General features: G+C 39.2%; 1 protein-coding gene across 1 annotated transcript; it reads left to right on the forward strand.

Annotated features, from left to right (window-relative positions):
• Positions 1–12,988: 12,988 nt before the first annotated feature.
• On the forward strand, positions 12,989–13,945 carry LOC310649052 (olfactory receptor 6X1-like; the record flags this gene model as incomplete). The annotated part of the gene is made up of 1 exon (XM_083377308.1): positions 12,989–13,945. The coding sequence occupies one exon, from the start codon at positions 12,989–12,991 to the stop codon at positions 13,943–13,945; it is 957 nt and encodes a 318-aa protein (XP_083233434.1).
• Positions 13,946–17,733: the final 3,788 nt, after the last annotated feature.

Raw genomic sequence — 17,733 nt, forward strand, 5'->3', positions numbered from 1 at the left:
GGAAGACAAGTGCTTCCAGAGCTTAGGTAACATTTCCTCTTATTCCATCCCACACAGGACTAACGTCACAGGAAAACCAAATTGCAGAACATCGGGAAGAAAAAAAGAAAGAAAGAAAATGAGGATTATAGCAACTTCAATTCAATTGGCAGCAACACACTACTTCTCTGACCCAGCTGGTATGTTGGGCAAAGAGATCAGGAGCTGTTTTCAGTCTTGAGAAGATTTTTTTTTTATTGAAAAGTTTTACAAAATTTAAGAAAACATATAAATTGAACCCCCCTCCCCATCACCCCTCCCCATCACCCCTCCCCCCGCCAGACTTCCCAATGCAGAATACAGGTTAATGTGTATAACAATCTTATACAAACATTTGCTAAACATCTATTAAAACATTAACAAACCTTCCACTCTTTAACTCCCTTATAACAAAACTACAATAACTATAATAATACATCTTTTTAATTACTAAAAATTATTCATAAGCTATTTAAAGGTAAAGGTAAAGGTTCCCCCACACATGCATGCTAGTCGTTTCTGAGTCTAGGGGCCAGTGCTCATCTCCGAAGAGCCAGCGCTTGTCCAAGGACGTCTCCGTGGTCATGTGGCTGGCATGACTAGACGCCAAAAGCACACGGAACGCTGTTACCTTCCCACCGTAGTGGTCCCTATTTTTCTACTTGCATTTTTATGTGCTTTTGAAATGCTAGGTTGGCAGAAGCTGGGACGAGTAACAGGCACTCACTCTGCTACACAGCACTCGGGATTCGACCCGCCAAACTGCTGACCTTCCGATCGACAAGCTCAGCGTCCTAACCCACTGAGCCACCGCGTCCCTTATCATAAGCTATTTACACAAGCACAAAACTTAAGAATTTTTATAAAATGTTTTATAGATGGCATTTAGATCCTAAAAAAATAGCATGTATGTATCCAAATCAACCACCTAAGTGTTGGAGATGTGGTAGTAAAGAGGCAACTTATTATCATATATGGTGGACATGTAAAAATGTTAAAGCCTTCTGGATAAAAATATGGTGAATTCTTCAGAAAGTTTTTAAGAAAAAGGTAAGATTTACTCCACAGTTATTTTTACTGGGTATTATCTTGGACTGTTCTGCTACAGAAACCAAATTGATGTTACATTTAATAATGGCAGCCAGACTTCTGGTGGCGCAATATTGGAAGAAAGAAGATTTACCTACGATAGAACAATGGACATTTAAAGTAATGGACATGGCTGAAATGGCAAAAGTTTCAGCATATTTGAAAGAGCAATCGCAGAAAAAATATATTTTGGACTGGAGAAGATGGATTGATTATATTCAAAAGAAACATGGGACTAAAAAGTCTTGAGAAGAATTTTGACTTGTAAGTGTCGCAAATGCAAAATTCCCCTGTCTCTGCACTGTTGTTTTTTTTTTTGCCTGTTTTTGATTGACTCCCTTTCTGCTTCATCTCATTGTGTGTCTCTGAAGGCACAGAAGTAGATAGCAGAGTCCTCCAGCTGGATGGCCTCTTTCTCTAAATTGAAAGTCCCATTTTTCTTTCCTTCACGATGAGTAGCGTGGAAACCTTGGGCATCATTTTTGTACTCTGTCAACAAGAGCTTCAGAGGCTGACCAGGTTGTTGAATGTACCAGTATGTGTAAATTGAGCTGCTAATTTGTGCTTCATAGGAACATTTGAGAAAGGCAGATTCTCCTTCTATCAGTGTCACAGTACCAGTCGTTTGCTTCACAGACTGTCCAGTGCTTTCTCCTGGACAGAATATAAATTTATTTATTTATTTATTTAATTTATATACCGCCCTTCTCTCAAGAGACTCAGGGCGGTGAACAGGGCAATACATAAAAGTTAAATACAGAATACAAATACAATGAAAATACAAATAAAATTAAATACAAATAAATGCAGAAGGCATGAGGTTAGCTGCAGATGTGTACAAGTTGGTCCTTTCCCCGCTCTTCAGAAAAACTCTTGCTGCTGCTTGGATCTACTTTCATGCTGTATTGAAACCTTAATGCTAATTTTCAGGGTTGCTATGGACAAATTCCTTCCTTGTTTTACATTCTTTCAATCATGCCCACCACCAAACATATTGAACACACACAAACCACCACCACGCTTCATTCCTACGCAATACTTCTGTCCATGTTTTTGCAATGTTTCTGTCCATGTTCCTTCAGTCCCTTGCAGATAGTCAATTTTCCAGATGTTTTCCAGGTGATCCTACTCTACCACATTTCAAGGAACCTGGACAACTGAATAAATTGCCTAGCCAAAACCTATAGCTCAACATTGTGAGGAAATAAATACTTACTTAAAAGTGAGATGAGAACGATAAACAGCCACATGTTTCCAGATGAAAAATGGGTTTAGTAAATTTGGTGGATTTCAAAGCTGGTGTAGTCACCTTCAGAGTTTCCCAGCCAACTTTGCTGTGGAAGAGACACAGAAATTTCACTTCAGAAGGAAGTGGGCTTCTAATATGTTAATTTGGTGGCAAAAAAAAATAAACCACAGGATATGGTTCTCAGAACATATGTGCTACACAGGATATCACATGTGTCACCTGGCAAGGCTCATGTTGTCTCAAGATTGCCACCGTGTGTTTCAAAGGAGCTGTAAAAAAGCAGTTTGCTTGAAGGAAGGATCCCATTGTTGAAGGTGATTTCTGAAAGAAAAATATATTATTGGCCAGCCAAATGGAGAGGAAACTGGGAGGATAAATAGATGTCAGAGGGAGAGAGGAAGAGAGAATTACACAATATGAAATGTGTGTCTGAAAGAGTCAGTGTCATTAAGTGGATCAATTGACAATTGCAAAATCCCCCAGTCTCTGCTCTTAATACTTTTTCTCCTGTTTTTGATTGGTTCCCCTTCTGCTTCCTCTCACTGTGTCTCTGTGAAGGCACAGAAGTAGACAGCAGAGTCCTTCAACTGGATGGCTGGTTTCCGCATGTTGAAAGTCCCTTTAGTCTTGTTTTCATAGTGATCAGCTTGGAAACCTTGGTTCTTGTTGTCAGATTTGGTCAACAAGATCTCCAGAGGCTGACTAGGATGTTGAATGTACCAGAATGGGTAATTATTGCCACTATACTGTGATTCATAGGAACATCTGAGAGGAAGAGATTGTCCTTCAGTAATGGTCTCAATGCCAGATGTTTGGTCCACTGACTGTCCTGTGCTTCCTCCTGGAAAGAAAATAAAGGCAGAAGACATGAGGTGATTTGGAGAGATGGACATGTAGATTCTTCTCTCTTTTTTTCCGAAACAACCTTGGTGCTGTTTTGATTCCTTAGTGTCTGCAAACATCTATGCTGTCTGGAAACTAAAACATGTGAAGAACGGGTGCAGGACCTGGGTTTGGCTAGTCTAAAGAAAAGAAGAAATAGGGGAGACATGATAGCAGTATTCCAGTATTTGAGGGGCTACCACAAGGAAGTGGGGTGGTCACATTATTTTCCAAAGCACCAGAAGGGAGGACAAGAAACAATGTTTGGAAACTGATCAAAGAGAGAAACAACCTGGAATTAAGGATAAACTTCCTAACAGTGAGGACAATTAACCAGTGGAACAGCTCGCCTCCAGAAATCGTGGGTGCTCCATCACTGGAGGCTTTTAAGAAGAGATTGGACAGTCACTTGTCTAGGATGGTTTAGGTTCTCCTCCTTGTGCAGGGGGCTGAACTAGAAGACCTCCAAGGTCCCTTCCAGATTCTATTCTATTCTATTCTATTCTATTCTATTCTATTCTATTCTATTCTATTCTATTCTATTCTATTCTATTCTATTCTATTCTATTCTATTCTATTCTATTCTATTCTATTCTATTCTATTCTACTGTTAGGGCTGCCTTAGAGAAATCCCATCCTACCTAATGAGGCTGAAAGTGCATTGGTTCAAGGCATTACCCAGCTGTCTTCTTCAGTCTATTATCAAAAATTTCTTAATTCTAACTGCTTTCAAAACAGAAATGGGGAAGTCTATTTATTGAATAGGACAAATATTCAAAGGACAAATGGAACTTGACATGCACGCTCCCCTGCTGCTCATGCAAGCACTTGGCATGTCCACTCATCCGCCACTTCTGCAGGCTGGTTGTGGATCCTTAACCTACAGAACACTCAGATACCAGACAGTATAACCTGTAGTTGAATAGTAGCTAGGGCAAAGAGGCTTAGAAGAGACACTCCAAGGAGATGGTGGATGATTTGTACTTTGAAACTTGCAAGAGTCTCTGAGTGTAGTTTTATAATAAAGTAAAATTAGTTCATCTGGTTATAGTTCTTGCCCAGCTTACTTAATGAGGCTGATGCTGCATTGGTTCAAAATACTACCCAAGTACCTTCTTTAGTGCTACTATCAAGGATTCCTCATTTCTAAATGCTTTCAAAACAGAATTCATTGAACGGGACAAATGTACAAGGGAGCGTGAATCCATGGGCAGTATTCAGAACTACAATGAAATGTAATTTAAAATCTTTCCCCAACAAAAATACGCACCCTTCATTGATGCTGAATACTTCTGTTCTTCTTGTAGTTCCTTGCAGACAATCTACTGCCAATTTTCCAGACATTTTCTAGAGTTCCTACTCAACCTGATTTCAAGGAATTCAAGATATGCCCAGCCAAAACATATAGTTTAACATTGTGAGGGAATAAATACTTACTTAAAACTGAGATGATGAGGAATAGGACAGACCACAACCTCATTTTTCCAGATGAATAATGAGAATAGTAACCCCCCAATATATATATATATATATATATCTTTGGGGGATTTCAAAGCTGGTGTAATCACCTTCAGAGGTTCCGTGCCAACTTTGCTATAAAAGAAACTAAGCTATACAGCTTGTTCCCTTCACAAAGAAATGGGCTTCCAATATGTAAATTTGGTGGTAAAAGGAAGGCAAACCACATGATATTGTTCACGGAGCATATGTGCTACAGAAGGTATTGTGGGTCTTCTGGTAAGACTCATGTTGTGTCAAGATTGCCACCGTGTGTTTTAAAATAGGTGTAAGAAAACAGCTGGGTTGAAGGAAGGATCCCAGTGTTAAGCAGGCATCATTTAGCCAGCTGAAAGGGAAAACCTTTGGGAGGATAAATAGAAGAGAGGAAAGAGGAGAGAAGGGATGGGAGGGATAGAGAAAGAGAGAGAGAAAGAGAGAGAGAGAGAGAGAGAGAGAGCTACATAATATGACATGTGAATTGGAAAGGGTTATTTTTGAGTCTGAAAGAGTTAAAATGGAAAGAGAGGGGAGATGGGGAGAGAGAGGGGAGGAGGGAGGGAGAGAAAGAGAGAGCATAATATGAAATGTGAATTGGAAATGGTTATTCTTGAGTCCGAAAGAGTTGCAAATGGAAAGAGGGTAGATGGGAGAGGAGAGGAGAGAAAGGAGAGAGAAGGGAGGGGAGAGAGGAGAGGGAATGGGGAGAGAGGGGGAGGAAGAGATAAAGAGAGAGAACTGCACAATATGAAATGTGAGGCTGAAAGAGTCAGTGTCATTAAGTAGATCAATTGACAATTGCAAAATCCCCCAGTCTCTGCTCTTAATACTTTTTCTCCTGTTTTGGATTGGCTCCCCTTCTGCTTCCTCTCATTGTGTCTCTCTGAAGGCACAGAAGTAGACAGCAGAGTCCTTCAATTGGATGGCTGATTTCTGCATGTTGAAAGTCCCTTTAGTCTTGTCTTCATAGTGATCAGCTTGGAAACCTTGGTTCTTGTTGTCAAATTTGGTCAACAAGTTCTCCAGAGGCTGACCAGGATGCTGAATGTACCAGAATGGGTAATTATTGAGACTATACTGTGCTTCATAGGAACATCTGAGAGAAAGAGATTGTCCTTCAGTAATGGTCACAATGCCAGATGTTTGGTCCACTGACTGTCCTGTGCTTCCTCCTGGAAAGATAATAAAGGTAGAAGACATGAGGTGATTTGGAGAGATGGACATGTAGATTCTTCTCTCTTTTTTCAGAAACAACCTTGGTGCTGTTTTGACATCCAGAATTCGTGAGTGCTCCATCACTGGAGGCTTTTAAGAAGAGATTGGACATTTACTTGTCTAGGATGGTTTAAGTTCTCCTGCTTGTGCAGGGGGCTGAACTAGAAGACCTCCAAGGTCCCTTCCAGATTCTATTCTATTCTATTCTATTCTATTCTATTCTATTCTATTCTATTCTATTCTATTCTATTCTATTCTATTCTATTCTATTCTATTCTATTCTATTCTATTCTATTCTATTCAACCTGATTTCAAGGAATTCAAGATATGCCCAGCCAAAACATATAGTTTAACATTGTGAGGGAATAAATACTTACTTAAAACTGAGATGATGAGGAATAGGACAGACCACAACCTCATTTTTCCAGATGAATAATGAGAATAGTAACCCCCCAAAAAATATATATCTTTGGGGGATTTCAAAGCTGGTGTAATCACCTTCAGAGGTTCCCTGCCAACTTTGCTATAAAAGAAACTAAGCTATACAGCTTGTTCCCTTCACAAAGAAATGGGCTTCCAATATGTAAATTTGGTGGTAAAAGGAAGGCAAACCACATGTATTGTGGGTCTTCTGGTAAGACTCATGTTGTGTCAAGATTGCCACCGTGTGTTTTAAAATAGGTGTAAGAAAACAGCTGGGTTGAAGGAAGGATCCCAGTGTTAAGCAGGCATCATTTAGCCAGCTGAAAGGAAAGCCTTTGGGAGGATAAATAGAAGAGAGGAAAGAGGAGAGAAGGGATGGGAGGGAGGGAGGGAGGGAGGGAGGGAGAGAGAGAGAGAGAGAAAGAGAGAGAGAGAGAGAGAGAGAGAGAGAGAGAGAGATGGCTACATAATATGACATGTGAATTGGAAAGGGTTATTTTTGAGTCTGAAAGAGTTAAAATGGAAAGAGAGGGGAGATGGGGAGAGAGAGGGGAGGAGGGAGGGAGAGAAAGAGAGAGCATAATATGAAATGTGAATTGGAAATGGTTATTCTTGAGTCTGAAAGAGTTGCAAATGGAAAGAGGGTAGATGGGAGAGGAGAAAGGAGAGAGAGGGGAGGGGAGAGAGGGGAGGGGAGAGAGGAGAGGGAATGGGGAGAGAGGGGGAGGAAGAGATAAAGAGAGTGATCTGCATAATATGAAATGTGAATTGGAAAGTGTCATTTTTTTTAGTCTGAAAGGGTTAAAATCCTGATGTTTTATGTTTTAATATTTTATTTGTACAGTCCCTCGATGAGTGTAATGGGTAGTTTCCAAATTTGATAAACAAACAAACAAACAAATGTTTAATGATAGACAATTGGCAATGCTATCACCTACGGGACATGAAAGCATTCTTATTAAATACAGAATAACAGAGTTGGAAGGGACTTTGGAGGTCTTCTAACCCCTTGCTCAGGCAGGAAGCCCCATACCATTTCAGTTAAACAGCTGTCCAATCTCTTCTTAAAACTTTCCAAGTGTTGGAGCACCCACAACCTCTGAAGGCAAGTCGTTTCACTGATCAATTATTCTAACAGGAAATTATTCTAACTCAGGAAATTTCTCCTTAGTTCTAGATTACTTCTCTCCTTGATGAGTTTCCATCCATTGCTTCTTGTCCTGTCTTCAGGTGCTTTGCAGAATAGGTTGATCCCCTCTTCTTTCTGGTAGCCCTTAGATATTGGAACACTCCTATCAGGTGACCCTATTCTTTCTTTCATTTTTCTTTCTCTCTCTTCTTAATGAATGGTGTAAAGGTGTCCCTGACTGTTCTATTCTATTTGTGATGACACTGGGGCAATGTTCACCTCCATTTCTTAAGGCAAAGAACCAGCCTTGTCCAAAGACATTTCCATAGTCATGTGGCCATCTTGACCTCATGCCGCAGCACAGAGCTTACACCAAAACAGGAAATGCTGTTAACCTTCTTGCATGCTTATATGGGGTACCTAGTCATCTAGGTACTCCATATAAGATTCAAGGTGCTGGTAATGACCTATAAAGCCCTAAATGGCTTGGGTCCGGATTATCTAAGGGAACACCTTCTGCCGGCATCAACTTCCCATCATTCTGTGCGCTCCCACAGGGAGGGGCTTCTCAGGGTAACGCCGGTTAAGGAATGCCGGCGGGTTATTCCCAGGGGAAGGGCGTTCTCTGTGGGCGCACCGGCCCTATGGAACCAACTTCCCACGGAACTCAGGACTGCCCCCGACCTTCGCTCATTTCGCCGGGACCTGAATACCTGGTTCTTCGAGCACTTTGGCCCAGACTGAGGGGTTTTAATTTAATTTAATTTAATTGGGTTTTAGTTTAACTTCAGGGACTGTAATTTAATTGTAGTTTTAATTGATTTTAATTTTGTATGCTATGTATTTTAATTTTCCCTGTAAACTGCCCTGACTCCTACGGGAATAGGGCAGTATATAAATTTAAATAATAAATAATAAATAAATAAACTTGTATTTCTATATGCTTCTGAACTGTTAGGCTGGCAGGAGCTAGGACAAGAGACAGGAACTCACTCTGTCATGCGGCACTTGGGTCTCGAACTGCTGAGCTATAGAACTTTAATGGTCTAAGACTCAGTGTCTTAATCAATGAGCTATAGTATTCTTTGAAATGAGCGAGGAGCAAGATGAAAAGATTGGGTTGAACTAAGGAGTCCTTGCTGCTCTCCGAGCTTGGTTATTTGCTTGCAGACACTTTTCTTATCCAAATAGGTAACATGGAAATCTTTTGAATACCAGAAGGAACAAATGAGAAAGCTATTTTGGAAATCCCACAAGCCCTTCAAAAGTACACAAACCCCACCCACCCACCCACCCCCAAAAAAAGCAATAGGAATTTGCTTCTACCTTTGGTGAGGGATTGAAACAAAGCCATCTGTTAACTGTCCATCTTGTTTAAAAACTAGAAAAATAAGCATCCTAGGCTTAAAAAAGAAACAGGAAAATATTCAAATTCTCACTAGATACATGCTGTTGATAATATGAATTAACTTTTCTCTCTTCGGAACTAAGATTGCTGGTTTAAAATGAAGATGATTTGTAGCTACGAAAGAATTTGTATTGTCTTGAAAACAAAGGACAGTATGCACCAAAATGGAGCTACCTACCAACAATTTAATAGACTAGAATAAAGCTGGAAGGGACATGGAAAAAAAATTTTTTTCAACTTCACAATTCTGCAGCATCAAAAGCTGCCATTGTGGTTTTCCTGAACTAGTTCAGCCCCCTGTGGTGCACCCTGGATAAGTGCATGGGTGCAAACTACACAATCTAGCACTCTTTTGGCAGCCAAACAATTACAGTACTATGTACTAATGTTGCTCCATCTCCTGCCCAGCTAGGAGTTCGAAAGCATGCAAATTCAACTAGATAAATAGGTACCACTTTGTGGGAAGGTAACAGCAGTATTCTGCGGCCCTTGGGATATAGCCATGCTAGCTACATAACAATCCTCCCATTAGTAGCAGAGGGGGCACCCCCAAATTCTTCATGAAAAACCTCATACAATGTTGCAAGTTAATAAATACTTTGTAATGATCTGAATTAAAAATTATATGGGGAAAAAGGATCAAAGAGGTTGAATTTCTTTCATGCACTAGACTGGAAGTCTCCTGGGAAATATACAGGTAGTCCTCAGCTTATGGCCATAATTGAGCCCCAAATTTCCATTGCTAAGCAAGACAATTATTAAGTGAGTTTAGCCCCATTTTATGACCTTTCTTGCACCAGTTAAGTGAATCACTGCGGTTATTAAATTAATTACACAGTTGTTAAGTGACTTCCTTCCTGTCAACAAAAGTGCGTATCGTCAAGGCTATGGTCTTCCCAGTTGCAATGTATGGCTCTGAAAGCTGGACCATAAGAAAGGCTGAGCGCCAAAGAATTGAGGCCTTTGAACTCTGGTGCTGGAGAAGACTCTTGCGAGTCCCTTGGACTGCAAGGTGATCAAACCGGTCAGTCCTAGAGGAGATCAACCCTGACTGCTCTTTAGAAGGCCAGATCCTGAAGCTAAAACTCAAATAGTCTGGCCACCTAATGAAAAGGAAGGACTCACTGGAGAAGAGCCTAATGCTGGGAAAGGTTGAGGGGAAGAGAAGAAGGGGACAACAGAGAATGAGGTGGCTGGATGGAGTCACTGAAGCAGTAGGCGTGAGCTTAAATGGACTCCAGAAGATGGTAGAGGACAGGAAAGCCTGGAGGAACGTTGTCCATAGGGTCGTGATGGCTCCGACACGACTTCGCAGCTAACAACTGTCAGGGAGTAAATCAAAAACTCCCTATCAGAGGGTGATGAACCTTGGTTCATTTGATGCATGGTGAACATCAGGCAAAAAATAAAGAAACCCCAAAGCATATATTCTACTATAAAACTTTTAATTACAAAGAAACTTGTAAAAACAAAGAAAGACTCATGACCACATGTCTATCTCACCAGACAGCACAAAGAAAAGGAAAAAGAAAGTAAACTTTTGTTTTGGACATGCACACACAGTAATAAATATAAAACCAAAAAAAACAACATGGCTGAACATGTGACACTCATCATGGTTACAATGATAAGATAACAATACAGCTTGCAAAAAAAACACCAGACTGCAACGAGCTTACTGACAAACACTAAAAAAAAATGCAGTGACAACAACAACAACATAGGTGACTTTCTTAAGGTCACAAAATGTGACTAAAACTGTCATAAGAACATGTCGGTTGCCAAACATCTGAATTTTGGTCATATGACCATGGGGTTGCTACAACAGTTATAAGTGTGGAAAAGGCTCATCAGCCACTTTTTTCAGTGCACTTATAACTTTGAATGGCCACTCAATGGGGTTGTAAATTGAGGATGACCTGAAAATACATTTCTGCAGCTATAGACGTCCAACATATTTTAGAGAATTGTAGAGAGTTAGCACCAGGCAAGAATTATTAACTGAACAGAAACACTTTTAATTTTGTAGATGCCCACCCCTCAAGAATAAAATATAACCTCAGCAGTGTGAGCTCTGGAGTTAATGTAGATAATTTTCTCCCTTTGAGTTCCATGGAAAGAGAGAAAATTTCATAGGAGAGGAAAGTTCTATGGGAGGAAAACATTATTTATTGTCCCTGCAAGACTCTTTCAAGAAGTAATAATACAAATCTTGGAGCAATTTGATTTAAACTATACCAGGTTCATCACCATGGCGATTCAAAATAGTATCTTTTAGCATCATGTCTGGATTCACATGGGAAATTAGAGATGTATTCCTCTGGAGATGTTATCCCAAGCTCCATAACTACTTACGTCCATGAGGTAATGGGCAGAAAAGACTTTGAAAATACTAACTAATGCATTTTTCTTTATTGGAATAGATAAAATGTTTCTTTGAAATCTACTGAAACTGGAAGATTCTGTTTGTGGATCCAGAATATCCGCTAAGAACTTGTAAAAAGAATTTTGTTTTTATTTTGAAATATAATTAACAGGTGTCCCTATTACTGCTTTTCTTGTTTCAGCTTGAAGTGGAGAACAATCTCTCACTGTTGAGGATCTTGACTTCCTATTCCTAAGAATGCTTGGGTGTGTGCATGTGGAAATATATTACTTGTGTCCTTTCTGTAGTTTAGGAAACAACCAAGATTATCCAGGAAGATAAAGGAATTTACCAAATATACATTTACAAACTGTGTTGATGCCTAGATTAGATTAGATTAGATTAGATTAGATTAGATTAGATTAGATTAGATTAGATTAGATTAGATAACCTTTATTGTCTTTTTCCTGTGGGCACAATGGCACACATTAAAAATGAAATTTAGTTGCTTCCTCTCAAAGTGTACACATACACAACACACATTTAAAACATACTATATACAACATATGAATAGACCTGCATCCTTACACATAAGTAGCATATAAATACAGTATTATTCACTGTCCATCTTGAATACATAACAGAAGGAGGAAGCTTTAGAGTTCACAAGGTTAATACTGTATGGAACAAAGCTGTGACTGAATCTGGATGTTCTGCTTCGGATACCACGGAGCCTCCTCCCACAAGATAACAAGGAAAACAGGTCATGAAGAGGATGTGTAGTGTCCCAGAAAATCTTGCGGACCCTGTTCAAACAATCCTTCTGTGCCATATCCTGGATGGAAGGGAGGGAACTGCCAATGATATTTTCTGCCATCCTCACCACTCTCTGCACCACCTTCATGTCTGAAGCAGTGAAGATTCCAATCCAGACTGTGATGCTATATGACAGGAAACAAAGCATGAAGTGACAAACCATGAAATGTGTTGATACCTACAAACCATGAATCTTATTTGATGGGGCATTCTTCATTGCTGTTCTTCAACATATCAACACATTTCTTATTGGCTGAGTATCATGATTTTATGTCTTACATTCATAAATGCTTATCCATTCACCCCTTTATTTTCTTCCTCTCAGCAGCACATCTACCTTGCATATCGAGTTTCCACCTACAAATGTTCTCCTAATGTTCTCAATGTCTTCCCTTTTTTAAATGTAGTATTTAATACATTTTAAGGAATTACAAAGTAAAATACAAAATACAAAGCAAATAGTTGGATACAATGGGGAGGGAAAAGGGATAGAAAAGCGAGAGGGAGAAGGGAAAAAGACAAGACAAGACATTGACTTCTGACTTCCTCTGTTGCAATAGAATAAAGCATTAACATCAAACCTCAAATTTTATGTTTTCATAATAGTATAAACTAGCCATTTCTGTAATGACAAATCAGTCTAATCAGTAAAACCCAAAATCAATGTTTCATTTTTTTTCCCCACGTCAAGCGGTCTCCACGTAGAAACAAAAGTACTTATATTCTTTTCTTTACGTTCTCAACGTCTTTCATCAGAGTCTTTATTTTATTCGTCAATATTTTCCATCTGCAGAAGATGCAAAAACTGGAACAGTAATTCATGAAAATTGTGTTTTAAAAAATGCAGCTAAAGACTGACTCAGTGAAGATTTCATGTTTTCCTTTGTTATAGGTAACATGGATTTGACCAACTGTACGAGAGTAGTAGAGTTTAACCTGGTTGGATTGCCAAGAGTTTTGGGACTCGAAGGTTTGATGCATGCTGGCATCTTTCTGCTCTACCTCCTGTGTCTGATGGGCAATGGGCTCATCATTGTGGTGGTAATTCTAGACCACCATCTCCAGAAGCCCATGTATTTCTTCCTTAGCAACCTGTCTTGCATTGACATTGGACACACCACAGCCTTTATTCCTAAACTGCTGGTCAATTATGTCTCTGCAAAGAATTCCATCTGTTTCTACTGCTGCATAACACAACTGTACTTCTACTTCCTCTTTGGGGTCACAGAATTTTTTATCATGACTTTGATATCCTTGGACAGGTACCTTGCTATCTGCTATCCTCTGAGGTATGGTACAATCATGACTTCTGGGGTCTGCCTTAAACTAGCAATAGGTGCCTGGTTGGGCGGTTTTTTCTCCATTCTTTATCAGATAGTGATGATAGCAGAGCTACCCTACTGTACGTCCAACCTTATCAACCATTTCTACTGTGATGTGGGACCCGTGCTTAAGATTGCAGGAGGAGATATACAAGTCATTGAAGTGCTTGGTTTTCTAGTTACGGTGGTTGTGATTATGTCTTCCTTGCTTTTCACCCTCATTTCTTACTTCTTCATCATTTCCACCATTCTCAGAATGCCTTCAGCCACCAGACACCAGAGGACCTTTTCTACCTGTGCTTCCCACCTGATTGTAGTCTGCATTTTGTACGGGTCAGTATTTTTTGTCTATTTAAGACCTACCGTCAAGAACTCTTCCTTCAGTAGGTTGAAGTCTGTCTCCATACTGTACACCATGGTCGCCCCAGTGTTAAATCCTTTCATTTACACCATTAGGAACAATGAAGTCAAGGATGCAGTAAGGAAACTTTTGGAAAGAAAGGCTCCAGGTCTCTCGGATCTCTCAGCATAGCCTTTGTTGACAAGTGATGGAACACTACTATGTCATCCTATTAGAAGCATCAAGCTTCAGAGATTCAGAATCCATCTCCAAAGCAGATATTCTTTAACAAGTCTATCTTAACAAAGATGGAGAAAAACAGTGGGTTTACAGTAGGTTACAAATGTCTATTTCTATGGAGAGTCTCAGTCATCCAAGTCATGGTTGTCCCAAAGCAACTGGACTTTCTTTGTTTTTCCTTGAAGATGTTTTGCTTCTCATCCAGGAAGCTTCAGTCAGAACTGAAGAAGCTTTTTGGGTGAGAAGTGAAATGTCTTCAAAGAAAAACAAAGAAAAACTCCAGTTGCCTCTTGAAAAAGTACCTTCAGTAGACTACCAATTTTCTTTTTTTAATGTGCAACTGTGTGATGATCACAGAATAAAAGGACTGGTGGCAAGCTCCTGTGATCTATTTATTACTTAGCGTATGAAAAGAACACAACAAAAGAGAGGTAAACATGTACACACAATCCATGTAATTATATACAAAAGTTCTAAGCGGGTACGGCAGTGGCTTCATAACTTGATGTCCAATTCAGCTACCCAGACAGTCACCTGGTGTTGCTTCATGCAAGTCATTTAAGGAATCAGAAAATGCAAATTGTGGGCAATATTGCACAATACATTTCATTGTTTGCATTTGTGATCTATTATTGTAAAGCATAAAACTAACAATTTTGTCGCATGGTTATTAGTCACCAACGTGGAGTCACAGCTTTTGAATATAGTTGATTCTTGATTAAAGATATACAGTATATAATCTATACAGTCTACAAAGTTCATTTAGTATCTGGATTACCTAATCTGGGGATTTGATGAAGAAATGACAGCCTATTCTTTTCAAAACATATTTTAGTGAAAGATGTTCACTAGACCCAGAGGGGAAAAAAATCTTGTTATAAGAGAGTAGGACTTTTTTCTTATTTCCAATGTTTGTGAGATGAGCCTAAATAGCACTGACCTTTAGGTATTGATCAGGATTTCAGAATAACAGAGTTGGAAGAGACATTGGAGGTCTTCTAGTCCAACCTCCCTGCTCAGGCCAGAAAGCCTATACCATTTCAGACAAATGGTTGTCCAGTCTCTTCTTAAAAGCCTCCAGTGGTGGAACACCCACAACTTCTGGAGACAAGCCATTCCACTGATTTATTGTTTCCATGTCAGGAAATTTCTCCTTGGTTCTAGGTTGCTTCTCTCCTTGATTAAGTTCCATCCATGGCTTCTGGTCCTGCCTTCAGGTGCTTTGGAGAATAGCTCGACTCCCTCTTCCTTATGGTATCCCATTAGATATTGGAGTACTGCTATCATGTCACTCCTGGTCCTTCTTTTCATTAAACCTCCTTAAATTCATACCATCATCAAACATTCTTTATATGTTTTAATCTCCAGTCCCCTAACCACTTTTGTTGCTCTTCTCTGCATTCTTTCTAGAGTTCTAACATCTTTTTTACACTGTGGTGACCAAAACTGGATGCAGTATTCCAAGTGTGGTCTTACCAATTATTTTAAAGTGGTATTAACACTTCGTGTGATCTTGATTCTAACCCTCTGTTAATGCAGCCTAGGACTGTGTTCTTGGTTTTTTTTGGCAGCTGCAGCACCAAAAGGTCTGTGACCAGATGTGAAAAGGGAACTCATGATCTATTCAATTGTCTCCATCACTCACAGTAGCAGAGAAGCTTCATCTTCTGTTGTTCTGGAGGGTTACAGAAAGAAATAGGTTCTGGGTAAAACTGAGTGGATTAATTTAGCTTATACCACAAGTTCAAATATGTTTGTCAGAATAGTTCCTTGAAATTGGAGAGTCATGACTGTATATCTCCATTACAAAACTTTTGCTTGCATCTTTCTTTGCTATCACATGTTCATAAATACTCAGATCTGGTGCCTTGTTCCTTTTCTCATCTTTATATCTGAATTAGCTTCCTTAACCTGATGTCCTCCCAACAAGTTAGATAATTTCTCTTTTCATGTGAGCAAATCCTTCTTTCTTGAAAATCAGATCTGCATTCACTGATGGGACTTTTTTTCCCCCATTTTGGTTTATTTTATTCCCTCCTTTGCTATATATTTCAAATCCTGTTTTCTGGATTAAACAGATTAGTAAATAAAGCTTTCCCCAATTGTAATATGTGTATATTTGCCCAACCTATCATTTCTTTAAAAAAAGTTCTCTAAAATAATATATATTTATGTACTATATTCATATCATAGATACACATTTTTATAAAGTGTCTGTTGCTTTTAGTATATGTAATGAGAGATTATTACATAATTTTGATTTTACTTATTGATTCAAAGATACAACATTATATAAGTAAAAAACTTATACAGAAAATAAATTTGCTTTTTCCACTTCAGTGATGAAGATTGAGGGTCAGTGGTTCCAGACCTTTTGAGATGTTAGGTTTATCAAAATGAATTGACATTGTATCGTGATGCCTTTTCAATAAAGTTGGTTTTCTAAGCCTTTTCCTTGGTCTGCAATACCTGCAGGTTCCCATGGTAAAACAGTGTGGTCAATGGATTGATGTCTTGGTCCTAGAATGGAGAGGCACAGCTTTAAGTTCCCCTTAATCCACAAAGCTCATGGGTGACCTTGGTCAATCATATCCATTTCTAATGTGGGGAAATATTGGAGGCCCAAGAAGAAAAATCACCTTTGACATCCATGTCCTTCTGTTCCTTGAGCAGTATCATTTACACATAGGACAGCACATCTGCAGAGCTTTCCATATATCACAAATGCATGATTTTTCTTCTCTATGAGGAGAAAAAATGGAACCATGAAAATGTAATGAATGGAAAACAGAAAAAAGTGTCATAGACAAGAATCAAACTGTGAACCTTGACCCCTACAAAGGATCCTTCTTTGGAGTAACATTTTCACATCTGTGTATCTTACCATCTTATTGACCATCTGAACTGATTTACTGTGTCCATTCTAGATCCCAAATTTTGTGACTTCTACTCTTATGTAACATATAATATAGAATTATGTCATCATAAAATGCCAAAGTTGAAAGGGGACATTTAAGTCCCTGCATTCTACCTCCTGCCTCCATTCTGGTGCAAGAATGCAAAGAGATATTTAAACTCTCTAGTTTCCACATAAAATATAAGCAGTCTTGAGGAGACTGCCATTTGTAATGAAGATGAATCAAATGGAGATGGGGGTTGGACACCACACTGAAGGAAACATGATCTCATAGAACATATGACAAAATTATGTACTACACATCATTAACTGGTAACATCCCAATGTCCTCATAATGAAGGTCAGATATGCCGAATTCTGGGAGTTGAAGCCCACCCGTCTTAAAATTGCCAAGTTTGAAAAATACTTTACTAAAGTATAAAAGTTCTGGTTCCCTAAATTATCCCCACACCCCACCCAATCTGAAGGGGATGTCAAATCTGTGAGTTCCGGGCATAGTATGGTTAATGACTTCAGCCTAATTCCATGGAAACATGAAGGGGAGATGGGAGCATGGGAAGAAAAACAATTTTAGACATCATCTCTTCCCCCTTTTTTATTGAGCGTTCAAAGATTATTTGAAGACTTAATGCTATATAGATGTCTCAATTTCTGGGAATCTTGAAATTTGGTCCGAATAAAAGCAGGCATCATTCACGCTGATTCAAAATCAACTCTTCTGAGCAGAGTCTATGAGTACTCTTGGGAACTGAGAAATATTTCCAGGGATGATATCTCAAACTTCTGTAGAAAAGTAAGTGCTACAACCATTAAAGTTTTAAGC

The sequence above is a fragment of the Vipera ursinii genome, assembly GCF_947247035.1.
Source record: "Vipera ursinii genome assembly, chromosome: Z".
Classification (NCBI taxonomy): domain Eukaryota; kingdom Metazoa; phylum Chordata; class Lepidosauria; order Squamata; family Viperidae; genus Vipera; species Vipera ursinii.